Consider the following 23823-nt stretch of genomic DNA (forward strand, 5'->3'; position numbering starts at 1 on the left):
GCTGGGCCAGGAGCTCAGGTCTTCACCTCAAGCCCCTGCTTTTCTACTAGCTAGAATTGAGGCCTTCGCAAGACACATCGTCTTGCCAGGCCTTGGTTTTTCCATGGAAGCAGGAGGTTGAATGCAGTGACTAATGTCACAGGTCATTTCTAGCTGTAACATTTTCTGGGCTTATTTAATGCACTTGAAACAGTGCCAAGTATTTATAATGAACAACTATAATAGCAAACGTTCCTTGACCTGGTCAAAAGGTTTGAGCTCGGTAACACTGTGCCAATGTCCGGAAAACTGGTTGAAGCTGTAAATGTCACAAACCTGAGCATACCATATTGGCCTGGGAGAAATCACAGGATTGCTCTCTCTGCACGTCAACCCCTATGTGGCAGACACCTCTTGAAACCCTTCTGGTGCATTATCTAACTTACTTACACCTCACACCAGCCTTGGCGAGCGTATCTTATAATCAGCATTTGACAGAGAAACAGAGGTACAGAACAGTTTAAAATGTGGCCCAAGGTCACACAACTAGTAAAAACTGGAGATCTCAAACCCCAGGCATCTATCTCCAGACCCTGAACACCGAACCCTGACATTCTGTGGCTGCACCGGCAGTGAATGAAGGGAAGGGCATTTTGGAAAATTTTTTTTTTTAACGTTTATTTATTTTTGAGACAGAGAGAGACAGAGCATGAACAGGGGAGGGGCAGAGAGAGAGGGAGACACAGAATCTGAAACAGGCTCCAGGCTCTGAGCGGTCAGCCCAGAGCCCGACGCGGAGCTCGAACTCACGGACTGTGAGATGGGAAGGGCATTTTGAATCTGGGCCTCTTCCCAGCCAAGGTGCCCAGCAACACTAGACTGTGGCCACAGTGGGCAGTGATTCTAGCTGCTGCCAGCAGGGTGCTGTAAAATTCATGAGAGCAGAGGATGCAATTACTGGCATCTGGTCAGAACACAAGGGCAGCTTCAGTTTCGGACATGTCGTCCCACCCCATCTACCTGAGCAGTCTCTTCTGCAGACAGCGTGAATGCCAGCCAAGTGCAGACCTGAAAGCCTGCCCTTCTGCCCCCTTGCCCAGCTCTCCTTCCCGCTGCTCTAATTGCAAATATCTCCTGATGAAAAGCAATCACAGCATGATGGCAAGGTAGCCTGAAGGCAAAGTCAGCTCACTAAGGCCCCGAGGCCATCTCTGTCCTGACCCAGGACATTCCACACTTTCTGCACCATTCCAGATGTGGTGGACAGGCCATGGCAACACAAAAGCCAGGAAACTCTTCCTGGGGGCCAGGTGACAGTGTCCAGCCTACTTCGGGAAGGTGTTTCCACCTTGCCTAATAGTCTCCTTTGGAGGAAACAGCAATTGCTTAAGCCCTTCTCTCCAACCTGTGACCTAAGAAAACACACTGGGCCTGCAGATAGCTCTGGATCATCTGGACGGAAAATGGACCAAACAGAAGAGAGAGGAAGCCAGCAGGCAGACCTGAAACCCACTCTCTTCCCCCAGCATGGTGAAGGACATGGTGAAGGACAAACAGCCCCAGGGCAGGGCTACATGGATGAAGAGCAGAGAGGACCCAGAGCAGGATGCACCAACTTCCCATCCGCCACCATCAGAACCATGTTCAAAAATCTGGTTCCGATTTGCTGCAGCCATCCATTGCCTGATTCTACCAGAAAGCACTACATTCTTGTTCTGCTATTTCATCTCCCTCTGGTCCAGCCTGCTCTGGCCCCGTGTCAGATTAATATTCCTATTCCGTGGAAGCCGGACGAAATTTCCTCTGGTGGGGTTGACCTCTCCAGTTGGCCCCGGCTGCCCGGAAGCTTACAAAGCCAGTGGCAGCCACCACCCCTTCCCCAGTGCTGGGATCCGGAAGCATAAACACTCGGGGCGGCCTCGGACTCACACACAAACTTATTAGGAAAGAGTGAGGCTTTACAAGGTGTCAGACCTTTCACCAAGCCTTCAGGTTGGGAGACCTGAGCTCGGGCTTTTGCAGGGAGAGAATAACTGAAGGGGAAATGCCCTAAAGGCACAGACCAGGCTATGTCTGAAGGTCGTGCTTACTGACTAATGACCAAGGCTCGGCAAAGGGAGGTGGCCGTAAGCAAGTACAGTAATACTTAATATTTACAGAGCAACTTACCGCATGTCAGGCACTGTGCTACGTAAGGGTTTTAAATGCATCATCTCATTTAATTCTCTCGACAAACCCAGAAACGACACACAATTCTTTTTCCCATTTCACAGATGGAAAAAAAGGTGAGCCTAAGAAAGGTTTGGTAACGTGCCCAGGGTGTCAGTAAGTGGCAGAGTGAGGCCTGAACTCACTCTGTCCAAATCCAGAGTCCCAGTCCTTAATCACTGAGCACACTACCAGCAGGGTCTGAGTTCTTTGGATCATCCCGTAGACCCATTCAATCCTTAATGAGCAAGAACAGGGATCATTTTGAGGGCTGTGCAGGGGCTAATTAAGACCCTGGGCCAGGACAGTCCTGCCTGCATCTGCCTTACAGACCCTGACTGTGAATCAACACATACACAAGAAATGGGAGTCTGTCAAGGCAGACTCCAGCCAAAGCCAGAGCAAACTTTCCTGTGTCCGTCTTTCTGGAGATGTAGACCGTTGCCCCTCTCCATGAGCAGGGATCACCAGAAGAAAACCACAGATCCTATCACCCAGTAGATGCCTGCAGTGGGCCAAGAGGACTCTGAATAGAGTCCTGACCTGGGACTCAGGACCTGCATTTGAGGAGGAGAGGCCCTTCCCAGCCTGCAAACCGAAGCTGCCCTGACCCTCCCAAGCAAGTTTAAAAGCAAACAGGAAAAGCAGGTGTTCAAAGAGCATCTGTACACTCATGGTCACAGCAGCATTACGCACACTAGCTGAAAGGTGGAAGCCACCCATGTGACCATTGACAGACCATGGATATACATACGGTGGACTATTATTCAGCCTTAAAAAGAAGGGAATTCTGCCACAGCCTACAACAGGGATGACCTTGAAGACATTGTGCCAAGTGAAATAAAAGGACGCAAAAGAACAAATACTGTATGACTCCCCTTATATAAGGTACCTAGAGTAGTTAAGTCCAAAGAGACAGAAAATAGAGAACAGTGGTTGCCAGGGATTGGGGATTGAGGGGAGTGGGGAGTTAGTGTTTAATGGGGACAGAGTCTCATCTGGGGAAGATGAACAAGTTCTGGGCGTGAATGTGGTGGTGGTTACCCAACAATGCGAATGTACTTTATGCCACTGAACTGTATGCTTAAAAATGGCCAGCATGGCACACTTTATGTTATTTAAAATTGTGTGTATAATCTTATGTATGTATAGATATTTAAACTATGTGTATTTCACCACAATTGCAAAAAAAAAATTATAATGTGATGTCTCTTGAATCTAATAGCCATTAAAAATTTGGCTTGAGGCATGCCTGGGTGGCTTAGTCGGCTAAGTGTCCAACTCTTGATTTCGGCTCAGGTCATGATCTCATGGTTTGGGGGATCAAGCCCCTCGTCAGGCTCCACGTGGAGCCTGCTTGGGATTCTCTGTCTCCCTCTCTCTCTGCCCCTCCCTGCTCATGCTGTCTGTCTGTCTCTCTCTCTCAAAATAAATAAACTTTAAAAAATTTGGCTTGGATCTTAAAAAAAAAAAAAGTCAAAAAGGAATAAGTAATTCACAAAATCCACAGAGAGCTACGTTCACTAGCCTCAAACCCCAATGAAATGTTAAGGATAGATTCACTGAAATCCAGGAAAGTGAAAGTTAAATCTTCCAACATTGAATTATTTAAGGAGGTAACCCTACCTGACACAGCAGCATCCTCAGTAAAAATGTATGATTCGAGGCAGATCATTCACGAATGGGCTGGGACCAACCCTGAGAACCCACTGCTTCCCCAGTGAAGACTTTGATCCTGGGGACCGGCCCATTCCCCGGCTCTGTGGCAGTCCCTTCCCACCAGTGTCCAGGGAAAAGGGGGCGCCTGTCTCCTGGAGGCCCAACTAGCCATATCACTGAGTCACAACTGGTTTTCTCTCTTCAGCCATTCTCTTAGTCATTCACTAATGCTTCATGTGCACCTTCTGCATGCCAAGCATGGGGTGGGCGGGGGGGGGGGGCAGGGCAGAGCTCCAGAAGCAGAGAAGCAGGGAGCATGAAGGGAGCAGGGGAACTAACGTTTTGGAACATTGCAACATGCCATGCACACCTCTAAGCTCTCCACAGGCATCATCTCCTGCACGCCTCACACAAGCTCTGTGGGGCACATACGGCTGATATGGCTTCTTTTTTTTTTTTTTTTCCTTTGATGTAAATGCCAACTCTTCATGAGAGAGACAAAGCTTCTGGCACTTACACAAGGATTTGAATCTAGACTTGTCTGGCCCCTGAGTCAGGGTGCTTAGCCATGATTCTGCCCTGCTCATGAGGAGATACAGACATTAATGTCCCATGACCACTGCCCTCAAGGAGGGCACACGCTGCCGGGAACAGCAGGACAGGAGCAGTTGTAGTCCAAGAAGAAACTTGCTCAAATGTGGGTCAGCATAAGAGCACCCGGCAGCCTCAACAAGAGTCAAGACACCTACACGCAGATGGGACTCGTAGACGCTAAATGTCTTGTGTCTTTATCTCCTTCCCCTGCTGACGGCTTTCCTGGGAACCAGGACCATGTGTCCTCCTCTCCATAGCCCCTCCTTCCCGGTGCCACACTGAGAGTGACAGAGTTGGGGTGTGCTGGCCACCAAATGGACAATCAACCCAGGAATGACAAAGTGGGGTTCCCAAGGAGAGGGAAAATGAGGCCTTTTTAGGTCAGGGCCTGATGAGAAGTAAAGTCTTCTTAAAGGGGGGCCGTGCCTGGTTTGTAGGGTTTCACTTGGTGAAGCTACCCTCCAAGGCTCTTTACTGCCTCCTGGTGGCCTGGAGGACTCTGTGGCAGTTGTGCGAATAATGCCCTGGGGCTAAGAGTTCAGACAAGATAGATAATCATAGGCAGTGTGTCTGTGGACAAGCAAAAGCAGGTACACAGACGGAAAACAGGACTCATCGGGTCTATGCCTTCTCTGGTCTGTGGCCCCTGGGGCTTAAGATTCCACTCTTTTTAATTTTCTGCCCAGACCTGCAACTTGGGGAAAACAGTTCTGCCCAGAGGTGGTAATTCCCACCTGTACTGAGTCCTTGGCAGCATGGAAAATCTCCCCCCAGGGGCCTGGGGAAAGTGGCAAGGCCTCTTGTGGCTGCACAGCTCATTCCTCTAGGATGACAGCCGCTCTAGACGCTAGCAACCTCGATGCTGGCGCACTAGCCAGAGGAGAATGTGCTTCCAGCTGGTCACACTGGAACAGCATCGGGTAACAGAGTAAGACCCTGTCTTAAACCCTGCGGGGCCCCCCAGAGGTGGGCCTTGCACCCAGAGCCCAAGGCAGACGTGTACATGTCAGAACAGATAAACAGACTGCTCTTTTTATAAGGTATTCATATACCTGATCTGGAGTTAATTATTTTTGAGTGGCTCTTTCAGGATTTTCCTAAAAGCACATATTAAAAGTGAGAGAGAATCCAACCCAGAAAGAGTCCAACCCAGCAAGCACTTCTCAAGCCCTGTGTTAAGGACCAGGGAGTGCAAGTGGATTTCTTTTTTCTAAAATTCCCATTCTTGTGATACACATTCAAGCAATATATACCTTTTCTTTGATTTAAAACATACATACACGAAAAGGCTGGTGCCCGTATCTGACTACACCAGGTCAGATTTCATCACTGCCAGGATGGCATGGACAAGTGGGGCTCTTCCTTTGCCAATCAGCTTTTCATGAGATGAAAATTTAGTTCCTCTGACCGCCTTTCCTACACTCAAAGATACAGCCCACAAACAAAGAAATTCAAGAGTTACTAGATGTTCCATGACATTCTGCTTGAAAAATTTATACCTAAAGCCGATATCTTAATACTGGAAATTCCCCATGACAACATTTCCACAAGTCTTGAGTTCTACAAACTTGTAAAGCTCTATAAACTTGTAAAGTATCAACCATAGTTCCCATTTGGCCATCTAATAGATAATAAAATCTGTAATGTTTTATTTCTCTTAATCTCATCTGCTCAACCAAGGGATTTCCACTGTCCTTTCTCTTGCAGCTTATTGAAAATAAACCATTGGGTACTTAATGTTATTAAAATGAAGTAACTTGATGTACAGTCTACTCTGGATAAAAAGTTTTCCCATGATTATTTACGGATAGGCTGTATCAGTGGTTCTCAAAATGTGGTTCTGGGACAAGCAGCATCAGCAGCTTCTGGGAGCTTGTTAGGGGTGCAAATTCTCCAGCTCTGAGACTAATGGAATCAGAGAAACTCTCAGCGTAGGGGCCAGAAAGCTGTGCTCTAAACAAGCCTTCCAGGAGTCTCAGTTCCAGGTAAGAGGACGTAAGCATGTTCCCTGCATCTTTTCTTCTGAACACAGCTACGAAACCTGAACAGAAGGTATGGAGCAGCAACTCGAGAATTCTGAAAGATAAACAGTAGTAGGCAGACTGAGGAACTAGGGAGCTCTTCAAACTAACACCAAACTGGTGTTTTTCTCCTTCGGTATCCCCCCGCTTAGAGCCAAGGCAGTCCAAAAGCCAGAGGTGGGCACCACCAGCCCGGCAGAGAGCCCCAAGAGAAGCCCTCTAGTGTTGGCTTGAGAAATTTAAAAAAAAAAAAAAAGGGAACCTCAACACTCAGAGAGAAGGGAAGCAAACCCCCATTTTTTTTTCTTTTCTCTGTGCTTTTGCACCCTAGCCCACAGGCCTCTAGAAGTCTAAGGGAAAGGAACCTTCTCCCCTGAACAGAGGGGCTGTGCCCCCAAGAGGGTGGAGCAAACCCCTGTTGCTGTTTCTCTCTCTCTCTGTTCTCCCACCGCTTGACCCAGATACAGATGCAATTGTGAGAAATATGCGGCAGAAGAGGGTAAGCAAATCCCAAGGTTTCTGGAGAAAAGGTGACAAAGGGGACGTTGGAAAACTGGAAGGTACAAAAAGATCACGGAGAGGGAGGAGCACAGCAAACTGTCCCCATAAAGCTGTTCATGAACTCCTTCACTCACCCCTGGGCTGTAGGCACATACATCTGACCCTAAACAGTAGGCTACATAAAGACTGAACTACGTGGTAGACCGCTGCCCATGTTCCAAACTAGCCACCTGGGAGCATCTGCGGGACAGATCCAAACAGCACAAGGCTTTGAAAATGAAACTGATATTGAAACCACGGTCCACAGAGGACTGGTCAGAACTTGCAGCCTCCCAGGCAGATCAAGTGCCTGCTAAAACACAAATAGGATTTAAACAGGACCCAACATCTAATAATATTGAAAATGTCCTTGACGCGCTCAGAAATTATTGAGCACACAAAGAAACAGAAAATGATTTTATGGGAAAAGGCAACAGATGCCAACTCCAACACAGCAAAGATACTAAATACCTGGCAAACACCTTTAAGCTACTTTAAGTAGCTATTATAAAAATGCCTCAGAAAGGGACACTCTTGAAATAAATAGAAAATTTCAGCCAAAAAAAAAAACAAAAACAAAAAACCAGAAGACATAAAAATGAACCCAATAGAAGTTCCAGGAAAAAAAAATACAATAATCAAAATCAAAAGCTCATTGATGGGCTCAATAGCAGAATGAGGGTGACAGAAGAAAGAGAATCCTTCAAAAAACCAATAGAAATGATCCAGTCTGGCTCTCTTCCAGGGTGATGGCATCCATAAGCATTCAGAATGGTCCAGCATTTGACATGTCATCATAGGCTGTCCTACAAAGCAGCCTCTAACAAAACTAGGCTATCCTGAACCCCTGGTAAAGAATCGTTTACCTTTATACCAAGGAGATCAAGAAAGCCCTAAAATCTGCATGTGACGTGTATCCAGGCCAACTTCAAGGAGTCTGCGCTGGGAGACCTAAAGTTCTTATGAGGTTGTCTAAAACAAGAAAACATGTCAGCGGGGTCCATGATGGTTCCATGCGTGCTAAGTGTGTTCATGACAGGATCAAGTGTGCTTTCCTTACTGAGGAGCAGAAAATCATGGTGAAAATGTTGAAGCCACAAGCACAGAGTCAGAAAGCTACATTTTACAATGAATCTCTTTTGAGTAATAAAAAAAATTAAATTAAAAAGAAATTATCCAATCTGAACAACAGAGAGAAAAAATAATTGAAAACAACAAACAGGACCTCAGAGACCTATAGGACATTACCAAAACGATCTAACATTAATGCCACCAAACCTCCCAGAAAGACAAAAGAGTGAGTTCAGTGCCGAAAAGAAATTTTTTTAATAACTGAAAACTTCCTCCCAAATCTGGTGAAAGAAACGTACAGATTCCAGAAGCCCAGAAAATCTCAAACAGAATAAATCCAAAGAAATCCATCCTCACACATATCATAATCAATTGTTGACAAAACTAATGACAAAGATAAAAAAAATACTAAAGGTAAACAGAAAACAACTATCTGAATGAGTACAGATTTCTCACCAGGAAACGAGAAGGCCAGAAAACAGCAGAAGAACATTTTGTAAATACAGACCGAAAAGAACAATTAACCCAGAATTCTCTATCCTGTGGAAATGTCATTCGCAAATGAAGGTTAAAATAAAGGGCTCTCAGATGAAAGAAAACAATATCACTTCCTGCCAACAATAAAAGCACTGCTAAAGGCAAGTCCTCAGACAGAAGGGAAACTTAGAACATCAGGAATGAAGAAAGACCCACAAAAATGGTAAATATCTGAGTAAATGAAATACACCATTCTATCCTTCTTGATTTTTAAAAATATGTTTAGTAGTTAAAATAAAAACTATAACATTTCTGACACATTTTTCAATAGATGTCACTGTAGTTACATAAGAAAATGACGAGACAAAGCAGGAAGGGACTTATGAGATGGTAAGGTTTGTGTACTCACCTTGAAGTGGTAAAACACTGATTCTGAATAGACTATAAAAACATAAGCATATCTACTGTAATTCCTAGAGCAACCGCTAATCAAAACATACAGAGAAACATAGTCCTAAATAAGCTCTTCAGGTGACTCTGATAATGCTCAAATTTGAGAACAAATGGACCACCTCCATATACAAACACACAAGAAAGATCTTTCAATCTAATTGACATCCTGATTAGTAGTCCCTATGACACTGTATCTCCAGCTTTAAGAGATACAGGGGATGATTTCGACCTAAAAAAAGTTCTAAAGTGATTATCAGGAGAATCATAGGACATAAGCAATGAACAAATAAATAAGCCTGTTTGTCAATTCCCCAGCAGGGTAAAAGGGGCAGCTCTTTCCCACCCCTGGACTAGTAATCAAGGCTGGAGACTGGACATCTGGTTTTTGAGAATCACCAATGGTCCTTGTGAGGGGAGTCTGATGGAAAAAACTGAGGGCCTTGCTGCCTACCAGTTGTGGTGGGAGGAATTCACTTGGCATTTCTGTGCCTTCGTCTTCCCCTCCTTTGAAGCTCTACCATTCTATATGTCAAAATGAAGATGAAAAGAGTAACACCGAAGATGAGGAGTGCTTCACAGAAACCTAGGAGGGTTGACAACCAACACTTCGTAGGGATATTACCTGTTTCTTAAGAGAACAAACAAACTGACAGAAATAAACTGGGTAATTCTCTCAGCTTCCTAGTGAATTAGAGAAATAGCCCCAATTAATTATTTTGGGCAACTGAATTTCAAAGAAATCCCTTGCCTGAAGCCCCAACTGGAGGGGATCTGAGTACATAAGGAAGGTAGGATAATAAAACATTCTGGGTTAAAAAAATAATTCAAGAAGACAACGACAAGAGGAAAAACTCTGATTGAGATAATCCAGGATTTCAAGCTCTGAAGAAAATTCTAAGTGGAGATATAAATTCAGGAGTTCTCTTAACATGAAGACGGCAGCAGAAATGTTGGAAATAAATCATCATGGGAGTAACTGTAAAATGAGAAAAGGGAGCCTAGAAATGACATTCAAAGCAGCCCAACATTTAAATAATAACCCTGGGGCAGCCTGGGTGGCTTATTCGGTTGAGTGTTTGACTCTTGATTTCACTAGGTCATGATCCCAGGGTCGTGGGATCAAGCCCTGCATCAGGCTCTACACTTGGGATTCTCTCTCTCTCTCCTTCTGCCCCTCCTCTGCTCATACACATGTGCGCACTCTCTCTCAAATTAAAAACATAAAAGCAAAAATCAAAAAGTATTAAAATAATAATCCAGCAGAATAACCCAGCCAAGAAGACTGAGAGGAGGTGGCCAGAGAAGTCAGAGGGAAATCAGGAAAGCATGGCATCGGCTTAGATAGTGTTTCAAACAGGAAGGAAAGGTCAGCTCTTCTGAATGTTGCTATAAGGTTAAGGAAGCTGAGAACTAAAATATCTGTTACGTTTTAGCACCAACCATAAGGGGACAGTCATCTATGGCCCATAGGGGCCATTTGGGGCACAGTGGCAGGAACAGAAGTCAGACTGAAGGAGCTTGCTTAAGATAAAAAGATTAAAAAAAAAAAAAAACCCAGAAAATGTAAAAAAAAAAAAAACAAAAACAAAAAACTCTGAAAGGCTGTGAAATACCTAACATAAAGTGCAATGTTTACAACAAGGAGGTATTAGCACAAATACAGTCGAACAGAACCACAGAATAAAATAGAGAATCCAGAAGCAGCCACACACACTTGTTTGATGACATGGAACACTGCAGAGCCACAGGAAAGGACGGTTCTTTCAACAAACATTGTTGGGTCAATCAGACATCCATGTGGAGAAAAAAATTAATCTTGACTCACAAACATGCCACACACATAAGAAAAAAATCAACTTTATGTGGACTACAGTCCAAAAGTGAATTGTTAACCAATAAAGTTCTGGAAGATAACATTAAAAAATATATTCACAACTTGTACTTTAAAGGTGATGATTTCTCAAACAGAACACAAAAAACACTAATCATAAGGAAAAGATCAATAAATTAGACTAGAATAAAATTAAGAAACTCTATCCACCAAAAGGCACAAATGAAGAAGGAAAGGAATACCACAGAGTGGAAAAAAGATATTTGGAAAACAGATACTCAGCACAAGACTCATACCAAGAACATATGAAGAACTCCTTCAAATCAATGAGAAAAAGGCAGACAATTCATCTCTTAAAATGCTGAAAGACATGAACAAGCACTTCACAAAAGAGAATATCCAATGGCTAGGGAAAAAATACATGTGAAAGGTTTTCATCTCATTAGCCATCAGAAAATGAAAATTAAAACCACACTCAGACACCACTATGTATGTAGCAAGAATGGCTAAAGTTAAAATGACTGACAACGCCAGGAGTTGCCAAGTATGCGGAGAAACTGGAACTCCTGTACACCGCTAATGGAGAGTATAAATTAACACAAAAACTTTGGAAACTGGTCAGTTGTGTCTACTAAAGTTAAACAAACATATATACCATATGACCCAGCACTTCCCCCCACAAAGAATACCGATCAGAAGTACATTCACCAAGGGGCGCCTGAGTGGCTCAGTCGGTTGAGCATCTGACTCTTGATTTTGGCTCAGGTCATGATCCCAGGGTCATGGGATCAAGTCCCACATTGGGCGACACAAGATTCTCTCTCTCTTTCTCCCTCTGCCCCTTCCCCCATGCATTCACCAAAAGATTTGTAAAAGAACAGTCAAAGCAACACTATTCATAGCTTAAAGCAGAAAACAATGTCCACTGACAGGAGACTGAGTAAGTAAATTGTGGTACACTCGAATGAAATAAATACCCTTATAGTAGTGAATAAACCACCACTACACATAACACAGATGAGCATCACATACTTAATGTTGAGGGGGAAAAAAAATGAGGCACTAAGTATATACCAAATGATTCCATTTACATAAAGTTCAAAAACAGGCAACACTCATGCCTGAACACAGAAGTAGTTATGGTGACCTTTGGACAGGGGCCCGTGACTGGGCAGAGGCCCAAGGGGGGTTCTGGAGAGCTGGAAATGTTATATTTCTTCATCTGGGTGGTGTTACACACATGGATCCACTTGGTGATAATTCATCAAGTCCTACACTTACCATTTGTGCACGTACGCTTTTCTGATATATGTTACACTTCAACAGGAAGGTTTCTTTAAGCCTGGCTGTGAAGAAGAGGAGCGAGCAGGTGATAACTGGAGGGGTAACAGGGTTGAAAGAGGGGTTCCCAAAGACAGGGGGAAAAAAGGGTGGGCATGTAAAAGCAAGCGGCAGCCAAGAAGCTTGCTGTCTCTTGCTAGGGTGGGAGAGACTCCCCCTGTTCTCTGCCTGAGCTGGGACTTCACATTCTGCCCTTGTGTGCCTGTGCATGAGAGACACACAGTAGACTACTTAAAACAACCCCTTTGGATGGTGCTTCCAGGTTAGAAGCCAGCAAATCTCTCTTTAACAGTCATTTCTTTTTTTAGAGAGAGAGAGAAAGGGAAGAAGGGAGGGAGTCCAGGCACCAAGCAGGGGAGGGGCAGTGGGGAGGGAGTGAGGGAAGGGGAGAGGGAGAGAGAGAGAGAGGGAAAGGGAGAGAAGGAGACAGGGAGACAGGGAGAGAGAGAGAGAGAGAGAGAGAGGGAGAGAGGATCTTAAACAGACTCCATATTCAGTGAGGAGCCAGATGCAGGGTTCAATCCCACAACTCTAGGATCATGACCTGAGCCAAAACAAAAGAGTCGGACGCTCAACTGACTGAGCCTCCCAGGCTCCCCTAACAGTCATTTCTGATCACAGCTCAGAGGATTACAGACTTCATGTTATTAGGAATTCTAACAACTCAGCCAACTAGCCAAGTCGCATGAGTTCCATCTTCAGAGAAGGAAAAAGATACATGCAGTGGGTTAGCAGCTATCCCCCAAAATCACTTGGTCCCTCAAAGACCATGGATCCTGGGACCTTCAGTCAGGTAGGTCCACAGAACCCATGAGAATAAGGTGGCAGCACGTGTCATGGAAAGTGCATAGCACTGAAATGGAGCTTCGTTTCATCTCTGAGAGCCTCAGTTTCTATAAAATAGGAATAATTTCACAATAACTACTACCCCACAATAACTTTAAGAGAATATGAATATATACTCGGGTGACCACACAAATGCTTGTTCCCAGGGCACCTGGGTGGCTCTGAACATCTGACTTTGGCTCAGGTCATGATCTCGCAGGTTCGTGAGTTCAACCCCCACATCAGGCTCACTGCTGTCAGCCTGTCAAAGCAGAGCCCGCTTCGGATCCTCTGACCCCCCTTCCTTAGTTGTGCTCTCCCAAAAATGAATAAATATTTAAAAAACAACAACAAAACAAAACAAAACAAAACAAAACAAAACAAAACAAAAAACGAATGCCTGTTCCCTTTCTCCTCCCCCTTCCCGAGGGGAGTGGAAGGTTTTCAGAAAAGAAAACCAGCTCTGCCTTGCAAAGAGTTCCCACACACCAGGGATGCAAAGGTCTCTAGGGTTCCAGACGCATGTTCTTGAGACCACGCAGTCTCCTGATGCGATGTATGCCAAGAGCTAATCCCTCTCCCTCTGCAGTCCTCCTTCAGCCCATCCACACGGGTTTCTGTGTTTCTACATGGCTTGGGTGTGTGTGCTTTTCCTAGACTGGGAAGGAGGGAGACACGGCAGCACAGTGTGTGTGTGTCTGTGTTTCAAGCTGCAGCTGTTTATTTCCCCAGTTGAATTTTAAAATCACTCCAAATTCATCAGCATCTTCTGAGGAAGCCTCCTAAACAGCAACATGTTCAAAACTCAGAAGCTGTCCGGGGATAGGGAGAAAGAGCACTGGGACAGGGAGCAGGATGCAGGAGTTCTGTCTTTAACAGCTTTCTCCCCACCCCCACCCCCACCGCCCCAGCCAACCCCCTTCCCAGGTCACTCAAGTTCTGACAATCTTGGAGCAGCCATCCCACTCACCCTCATTCACACTCCTGGACCTCAATTTAATCATGGTAAACCGAGAGCCCTGGGAGGCTAGAGAGGTACCACTGCACCCAACATCACCTTCTAGCTCTGGGTCAAGGTAAAGAGTGAGGCAAGATATAGCAGGAGGAAGACAAGGTTGTTTGGACAGGCATCTGTTTCTGAGCCCCTCCTCACTGAGAGAGACTTAACTTTCCATGCTTAGTAGTGAGTACCCATCTAGAGAGCAGAGGACAATTTGTAACACTTCTGGGAATTGGAGAAAGTTACCAAACTTCCATGGGCCTCCACCTGTAAAATGAGACGAGCATTAAAGACTCTCAAAGGTCCCTTGCAACTCTGACATTCTGAGTCATTGGGGTTTACAATAAAATAAAATAAACCCTCCCTTTTCTAAAAAAAAAAAAAAATGGGGGGAGCATTCACTCTTCTTCTGCATTTAACTTGTGGCCCCTGCCATCCTGGCCCAGGCCCCTACCTGGACAGGAAATGGCCCCAACCCCCTCATCCAGCGGGACTTGGTGGCTTCATCTGCTGAGTATTTAATTAGAACTGGTGATGGCTGTTTGGACAGAGCCAAGGCCAAGAGGGCAGGAAGGCGTCCCCTTGTTCTCGGCTCAGGAGACTAAGAGAAAGCGGAACAGCTGGGACAGGTCTCGGGGTAGGTCGTCCCCCTGCTGGCAGCGCTCGATGGCTTTCTGTGTTCATCAATTCAGATGTCCTCCTGGGGAGAGCCTTGACTTCAGAGGGGTGGGGCCCCTCTCAGCAGAAGAACCGGCTCTCCCCAGCCCAGAGCCCGCTCCATTGGTGGTTTGCTTTCCGAGGGCTGCACGCAGCCCAGCAAGCCCGTGCGGTACAGGCTGCAAAAGGGACCTGGAGATGTTAGCAAACCCAGGCAGGAAGTAACAACGAGCAGATTCAACCTGGAAAAATGTGGCTGCTGCATCTGGGGACAAATAATCAGAAACACAAATACTCAGGTGGGAGGGAGATGCCTGGAACAGGAAGCGGCCAGACAGCATTTGGACAGGAGCTTGCAATGTGATCTAGTGACAAAGAAATTGCTGGGGGATTCACGAGCTGGATGCACGGAGGTGATACCCCAACAAGAACAAGGAAGGAACAGGGGCGGGGCCGAGCAGCTGTACTGCGCCTCTCTAGAGGCCAGGACTAGGTGGACCAAGGGACTGAGATGGCAGCAAGAGAGGTTTAAGTCAGACTCTAGAAAGAACCTTGTCCCTAAAGTATAGGGAGATATTATCTGAAACGATGGAGAAGTCTCTAGGAAGATGTTTGAAGGACAGGGACACGAGAAGCCTGTTCCAGAGGCAGGGGCGTGGACAAGATGACCTCCAGATATCTCATGCAGCCCACCGAGGAAAATGTGAATCTTCAGGAAACAGTGAGCTGACCTGCTTATTGGTGTCACAGGACACAGAGGATGGAGCAACCCAAACCAGCCAAAAACACTGAAATTCAAGATCTGGGAAAAGTCATACGACTGTCCTGAGTCTGAGACAAAGCTGGGAAAAGAGCTCCAATCTGCAGATTGTCAGACTCTCTCCTCCTCAGGCCCAAAAGGAAGATATTTTCCAATCTTCCCACTGGCTCCACTGCCTGGGACATGGGAGCTTCAAAATGAGGCTCTGGAGACACAAGGCATGTACATGAGACCCAGCGGGGCCAATCAAATGCATGCCATCTGACCGGCTCCTTCACCAACACATGGTTGCTCTAGAGGGAGTTAGGTTAGACACCAAGAAGAACTTCCCTCTTGAGTTCTACGATACTGCACAAGCAAGCAAAAGAGCCAGTTTATATTCTCTCTTCCTCTGGTAGGATAAGAGGCTAGAATGTGCTTGGAGCTATACAGTGCATAGCTGTTCTCAGCAAAGCACAGCAAGAAAGGTACGGTGTGCCTCCCTTCAAACTTGAGATTTGAAAGTCCAGATTTAGAAAGCAGAAAAATTGCACTGATTTTTCACTTTAAAAATGGACTTACTGGGGCACCTTGGTGATGTGGTCAGTTAAGCATCCGACTCTTGATCTCGGCTCAGGTCGTGATCTCACAGTTCGGGAGTTCGAGCCCTGCATGAGGCTTTGGGTTTCTGTCTCTCCCTCTCCCCCATTTGTGTGTATGTGTACTCTCTGTCTCTCTGTCTCTCTCTCTCTCTTTCTCTCCCTCTCTCTCAAAATAAATAAATTTTAAAAATTTTAACTGGACTTACTATAACAAGTTACATTAAAATGCTTAAAGTTCAATGAGGATTTTAAAATCAGGCTAGACTGCTAGCCCAAACCAGGGCACAAAGATTAAAGATCTAGTCACAGGCCCGGGAATGTGAAGGTCTGTATGATTCCAGGTGAGCCTTCCTGGCGACCAGTCAGCCTTCTGGAAGGTATTTATTTGATACTGGGTCTTAGCTTTTGAGAGAGATTTCCAGAGACTCCAGAAAGAAGAAAAGAAAAAAAAAAGCCTTTTAAAGAGGGGCTGGCTCCTCAGGGCATTGGGACAACAGGCAGGTGTTAGAGTCTCCTGCTGGTCCATGAAGCCAGACCAGAAGACAGATGGATGTCATCTGGATGGGAGACTACATCTCATGTACAGACAGGTCAGCCTAGAGGTCAGCAAAAGACAGAAGTGTTTTAGGGATCTCTGGATCTGAGATCAAGGAACTAGAGTAACAAGGAAACTGAATCTCGGCATATGCCAGGCACGGCTCTCAGCACTTTGGGGTATGTCATCTCACTGAATCACCTGTTTCCTTGACAAATATTAAGTACCCACAATGTGCCAGATGTTTCTTCAAAACAACTCGAAGAGATCCAATTAGAAAACTAAAGTGACAGGAGACATCATACGGCTTGCCCAAGCTTATACATCGCTTAGTGGCTGAGCTGGGATTCAGATGCAGTCTGGCATTCCAACTCTGCTTACATCAGAACTTTCTCCCTCAGGAAACCTTCCAGCCCTGCCCTCCCTGGTTCCAAGCAAGATAGTTAGAATGTGTATCTACATACATATGCCAACGAGGTCTGTGCAATTTGCCATCACCCAAACCAGTGAAGCTGAGGGGTGGTGCAGATAAACCACAGCCCTTTGGTCCTGGAGGGTGTTACACTCTGGGTCTGAGGGAGGGAGATCCTAGCATATCTGTCTGATTCAGCTTGGCTTAGGCTAAGATTAATGACTGAATTAGCTTTCATTTCCTGAGCATCCTAACAGCAGGAGGGAATGACCCAGAATGCAGGAGGCTGTGAGCAGATTAACCACTCACCCTCCATAAGTAGCCACACATGGAATAAACCTGCACATTTACAGGGGCCATCCTGCATGACCCTGAAAAAACTGTCTGCCTTCTGTTTCTTCATTAAACACTGACCTCCCCAGATGTACTGACCATGTCCTTCATCCCAGATCAGAACAGAAGCCTTCGCGCTTAAAGGGCATTCCATCCCAAATGGTGCCTGGCTGTTACAGCATTAGGCTGTAAGGTAAGCGGCTTAGGACAGCTGGGGTAAAGGAAGGAGGGAGGCCGGTCTGGGGCCATGGTCCTTGAAAAAAAGAAAGAGCCAGTATGGTGTGATTTCCAGAGCCTTGCTCCACCTGCTGGTGCCCAAAAGCCTGAAGCTTTGATCCCTATTCAAGTGTAGCGGCTTCAAAGCAGGGTTACATGAAGGGTCTGAAGGAAAGACTGGACAGTCCACATAAAGGATGTAGAATGATGGAGAAACCAGACGGGGAGAAGCCACAGAAAATGCACAGAAAAAGCACGCTCAAGACCAACGCCTCCTGGTCCCCCATACCCACTCTGGTGCCTGAAGGCAGGAAAGGGCAGCACACACACCTAGGGATCATCCCAACCCTGCTCCACAGAGAAGCTTCCAGCCCGGCTCAATGTCCTCCCTGCTAGGGTCCCGAGAAGCTCCGGATGCCACACTGCCCCGATGCCCCACAGCACCCCACGTGCTCTCCAGCTCTTGCTGTGTCCCTCCCCAGCCTCACCCTCCTGGCAAACCCTGCTGCCTCTCGCCCCTGCCTACTGGCTCCACGCCCATCTAATGGCCTCAGGGCCAGCCCTGAGCAGATGGATTCCTTTTTTTTTTTTTTAATATTCTTTATGATTATTTATTTACTTTTGAGAGAGAGAGAGAGAGAGGGATGCTACCCACAAGTAGGGGAGAGGCAGAGAGAGAGACACACAGAATGTGAAGCAGGCTCCAGGCTCTGCACTATCAGCACAGAGCCCAACATGGGGCTCGAACTTACGAACCGTGAGACCATGACCTGAGCCGAAGTTGGACTCTTAACTGACTGAGCCACCCAGGCACCCTTGAGCAGACCAATTCTTGCCACAAACACAAATTACAAACCTTGTAACTAAAAGGTGTCCACAGGATGCAACTGTTCCCCAACCCACAACCTCCCCAGACAGACAGGATGGAAGACAGGTGTGCCCAACAGGGAGCAAAGAGGTAAGCAGAATAATCTCAAGTCCAGAGGCTACCTTTTCCTCTCCTGAACCTGCTTTAGCTGCTGGCAATCCCAGTGGTGAGAATATGGCCACCCTCTCCTCACACCAAGCTCAGATGACAGAAGCGTTATCCCTGGACGGGTGGGACACCACAGTGACCGAGAGCTCAGACTCCGGGTCTGTCTGTATCCCTCCCTGACACTAGCTGTTGGACCCTGACCAAGTTAGGTAACTTCAGTTTCCTTATCTACAAAAGAGGGGGCAGTAGTGGTAAATACTACAGAGGGTTGTTACCAGGACTAAATGAGTTACTTGATATATCTAGCACAGAAGTCATTGTGCTCATTAAGAATAACTTGGAAGGCAGCAGCAAGATGCCCAGGGAGGGAATGGTCCAGATTCCCATGGCAGGAGGGAGAGAACAGGTACCCCCCCACCCCAACACCGGCAACACTGAGACCAACAGTGACTGAATGAAAGTGGGGTCCTGATGCCAGAGGGGCCTTCGGAGCATGGCCATGGGTCACATGGGCAGCTCCTGCCACAGTGTCCACAGCAAACAGGACCTGTGTCTTTTTCTAGAGGACTGGATAATCATATCACAGAGAGTAGCCTGGCATAAACACAACCACCGCCAAGGGCTTCAACACAGTGGTCTGTGGCATTGTGGGAGGTGCCCACCAGAGGAGAGCTAGAGGCTGCTAGAAGAAAGAAGAGGGAGACAGCTAGAGAGGAAGGAGGATGGAAAGACAGAAAAGGACAGCTGATAACCCCTGGGGCTCAGGGCACCAAACCCCCCTCAACACTGGGCCCAAGGGCAGCCTGTAAGGGCTCAGGCGTACCCACAAGTCTCCTGACCACCCACCTCTCCTCAGGGTGGGTGGCTCTGAGGGGGAGGCAGCCTGCTGTCACATTTTCTTCCCTGGTTGGGGAAGGAGGTGAGGGAACCAAGAAGGAGAAACAGGAACTGGGAGGGGACTCCCCAGGAAGAGTGAAGGGACAGGTTCCCGGCTGGAAGAGGGGCGGGGCTGGGTTGCAGAGAGCGCCCCATCTCTGGAAAGCCTTCCCTGCCAAGCCTAACTCTTGTGGATCTCTTCCTCCCCTCAGCTCTACAGTGTACTTTCTCGCTACACATTGTGCTTTGAATCAATTCAACAAACACTGTTGAGCACTTACTATGTGCCAGACATTGTTCAAAAGAACAAAGAAAGAATGAAACACAGTCCCTGTTCTCAAAGTCTTCAGTCAATCCAGGAACAAGTGAAGCTCAGAGGCTATACTAAGTGCTTGGGTGATGTTGCCCAAGTACAGAATAAGGAGCATCAAACAGTGAACAGACACAACAGAGCATCAAATAGCATTTTTAAATAGTGCAAAAGTGAGCCTCTTTCTAACTTTCCTGCAAAGATAAAGTCTCAGATGCCAACACACCTTTAACCTCTCCAACACTAGCTAAGCCTCCTTCTCAAGGAAGAGTGAGCAGTACCCCCCACCCCCAATGGCCTAAGATCTTCCACAGCTGCTGCATCCAGCCAGAAATGAATGACGTTATTTGGTTTTTTCTGTGGTTTATTTTTGCATTACTGTCTATTTCTTGGCCGGTGATACTGGTTCTCTATGATAAGGATATGGTATTTCCTTTTAAAATAAATTTAAGGGGCATCTGGGTGGTTCAGCCAGTTAAGTGTCTGATCTTTCATTTCAGCTCAGGTCATGATCTCATGGTTTGTGAGTTCGAGGCCAGTGTCGGGTTCTGTGCTGACAGTGCAAGGCTTACTTGGGATTCTATCTCTCCCTCTCCCTCTCTCTCTCTCTCTGCCCCTCCCCTGCTGGCACTGTCTCTCTCAAAATAAATAAATAAACAAACATAATTTTTTTTTTTTTTTAACAGGGCACCTAGGTAGCTCAGTTGGTTAAGCATCCGACTCTTTAATACCAGCTCAGGTCATGATCTCACAGCTCATGAGTTCAAGCCCGGCATCGGGCTCCAAGCTGTTAGTGCGAGCCTGCTTGGGATTCCCTCTTTCTTCCTCTCTCTTTGCCCCTCCCATCACCGCATGCTTGCTCTCTCTCTGTCTCAAAATAAATAAATAAACTTTAAACAAATTTAAATAAAATAAAATAAATTTAAGTTTAAAAAGTGAGCCAACTTAGCAAAAACAATTCAGCAAATAAGAGTAGAAAGAGTAAACTCCTGACACTGGTCAGCAGTGGTATTCAGGATCACGACCACGGTATTCAGAACCGGTGCTGTGAGACTCTCCAGCCCAGAAGAGATGCAGTGAGCACATGTGCCTGCATGAGGAGGTCTCGTTTCCCGGCTCGACAGTAAACTTCCCGCACCTCCTCCTCCCTTTGGGGATACCTTCATGCGTTCAGAACATGGACAGAAAATTCAGCTCAGCTCACAGGGAGGGTAAAAAATTGGAAAATTAAAGCAGAAACGTGGACAGGTGGGAGAGCCAACTCGGGCCCACTGGCAAAGAGGAAACCCCACATGATCCCTACAAAGGATGGTGAAAACAAGGACACTTCATTTTCTGACAGCCTACAGTTTAGGAAGTATGTTCACCTGTGGAGGGTGCTGGCTACCCATCTCAAATAAGAAAAGAGACCCAGCATGGCTGACAAACGTGCACGAAAGCACACATCAGTGAGTCCCATTTGTGGCCCTCCACACACAAAGTTCTCCCCACTACATTCTGCTGCCGGACAAGTCCAGGTGACCTGCACGAAGTAACTCCTACTGACGGCCACTGGTCTTCTAAAATGTTCCGCTAGCAGAGCTGGGACACCCAGGCCGTGCTCACAGGCCATGGTGTGAGCTGGTCCGAATGCACCCCCTCAACTCCACGGCGCACAGTGAGAACAGTACATAGCAACACACACAATGCCGTAACCGTGGGCGGGTGGTCTGGCAGGGAGCCAACCACGAACCCACACAAACTCTGAGGGCTCTGGGGCTTCAGCTCCAAAGCCTTCAGGTTCCTGTGTCTGCACTTAACAAAGAAAACTCAACAGACCAACAGACCCATCAAATTCCACTCCTTCTGACTTCCTGTTCCTGAAAAGGTGCTAAAACGCCACAGGCCCTCTCTGCAGCCAGGGAAGCCTCGACCCTCTGAGGGCCTGTGGATGAGCTAAGTGTAAGTTCCCTGGGCTGGACGAGTTCAGAGGGAGGGAGAAACACAGCTTTAGCTAAAACATTCACAGCCAGAGATACTCCACCCTTTGACACCTGACAGCAATGGAGGGATCCCCAAGTGGAAACTCAACGAGACAGTTACAAGAATGCCAGTGGTCACCTGGCCCCTTGGACTGCTGAGCTGGATGGGGAGTCCAGCTACTATCCACGGTGGGCTGGGGTGCAGCAGATGAGAACCCCAAACCAGCGATGATCAAGGGATGGTGAACACATTCCAGAAGATATCACAATGCACCCAGGATTTCCTGGAAGCCACTGGACCAAAAATGGCAATCTCTATGAATCTTGCTGGGGAGATTCACAACACTCTTGCCTTAGCTGACCTCCAAGCCAAGAGGGATGGAGGGATGAGGGAAGGTAGGGTCTCCACAGAGCACTGTCTATTCCAAAAGACAATGACACAGCTAACAACCCTACCATCTCTTCATCCTTTTGCTTCCAAGGTACTGTCACTTCGTCCTCCTCACAGTCACGATGCACAGAACAGGGGAGGCTGGGAACACATCAGGGGCACTGTTGCTTTTGTTTGCAGCCTGATGTAAACATGAGAGGCAGAGAAGCCATCATCCTGCTCAGACTCACCAATCTACTCGCCCTTTGCTCATCCAGAACAAGGGTCAGCCTTCTTAGCAGACTGCATCACCAGGTGCCATATGTTGACAACTGCCTGAATCCACAGGGGCTGTGGAGCCCCATAAGAGCTATTACAACACCCTTCATAAAAGTCCTTCAAACATTCAAACCAAGACCAATTTTAGTGGAAGGACTCACAGGATGGGCAACAAACACCCACAACCAAACCTAAGTTGCAAAATTAAACATGATCGGCCAATTCTAAGTTTTCCTAACATTAATATTCTTGTACTTCTCATCCACTTCCTCTGCCCTCAACAAGTACTTACTGGCAGACAAGGAGTAACAGCCACCAAAGGTTTAAGGAAAAGAACAATTTTAAATTGAGAAAATCATCTTTATCACTGTAATTTTCCAGTAAATTGAAAAAACAGTAGCAATTTTTATGTTAGCATAGACTACATCAGTCTAAGTCATGGAAAGCGAGCACTCTCAAGTACATCGTTTGAGAATCCCTGATGATGCCCAACCTTCTCCTTTTCCAGATGGGGAAGTCAAGGTCCAGAAAGAAACCAGCTGGTGGTAGAACAGAACCTAGAACGCAGGTCTCTGGTACTCAGCCCAACCCTCTTTCCTCTCCATGTCCTTCCTGAGTTCAAGCATATTATGGACTAAACCACATACTTCCAAATGCAATTAACCACGCAGGCCCCAAGTAGCAGCGGCAGCAGCAGGGAGGGGCTCAGGGGATGTCACAAGTGTGTTCTGTTCACATGCCCCTCAAATCATGCCCCTGCCTCAGGGCTCCCCAGGAACCTTCTCTGAACCAGACAGTCTCCAGACAGCAGCTGGTGGGCATCCCCATGTGGCCTCCATGTGGGGAGGGATCCCCACAGCAGCCAGACAGGACCACCACTCACTGCCTGAAGCTTCTCCTCAGTCTTAGAGGTTATGTTCACGGTTTCATAACCTTTTTTGGGCCTTGGAGCCCTAAGATGATCAGCTAAAGACCAGCTATAGACCCCTTCTCAGAATATTTTTAGATGTGTAAAATAATTATACAGAATAATGAGGAGACTAAGTATATAGAAATATAGTTATTAAAATATTTAAGGGGCGCCTGGATGGCTCAGATGGTTAAGTGTCTGACTTTAGCTCAGGTCATGATCTCACAGTTCATGAGTTCGAGCCCCACATTGGGCACAGCAGAGAGCCCTCTTCGGATCCTCTGTCCCCTCTCTCTCCAGCCCCCTTCACTGGGTCTCTCTCCTTCTCTCTCTCTCAAAATAAATAAATAAACTTATAAAAAAAGTATTTAAGCATAAACTCATGATATAATCATATACCTGTTTCTTTATCAACACAATAAATAGCAAGACCTAGCAGCACAACCCAAAACTGTCATAATTTCAATTTTTTTAATGTTTACTTATTTTTGAGAGAAACAGAGCATGAGTGGGGGAGGGGAAGAGAGAGAGTTGGACACAGAAACCAAAGCAGGCTCCAGGCTCTGAACTGTCAGCACAGAGCCTGACACGGGCCCGAACCCACGAACTGCAAGATCATGACCTGAGCCGAAGTCGGACATTTAGCCG

General features: G+C 46.6%; 2 protein-coding genes across 2 annotated transcripts in view; one reads left to right on the forward strand and one right to left on the reverse strand.

The window, feature by feature from the left end:
• ANO2 (anoctamin 2) overlaps positions 1–23823 on the reverse strand; it is a 318443-nt gene that overhangs the window by 283808 nt on the left and 10812 nt on the right. The window lies entirely within an intron of this gene.
• On the forward strand, positions 7773–8161 carry LOC102950397 (60S ribosomal protein L34-like). The gene is given in 2 exon segments (XM_042990903.1): positions 7773–7851; positions 7854–8161. Coding segments are annotated over 2 exon segments (387 nt in total).

Source organism: Panthera tigris, chromosome B4 (genome assembly GCF_018350195.1).
Source record: "Panthera tigris isolate Pti1 chromosome B4, P.tigris_Pti1_mat1.1, whole genome shotgun sequence".
NCBI lineage: Eukaryota > Metazoa > Chordata > Mammalia > Carnivora > Felidae > Panthera > Panthera tigris.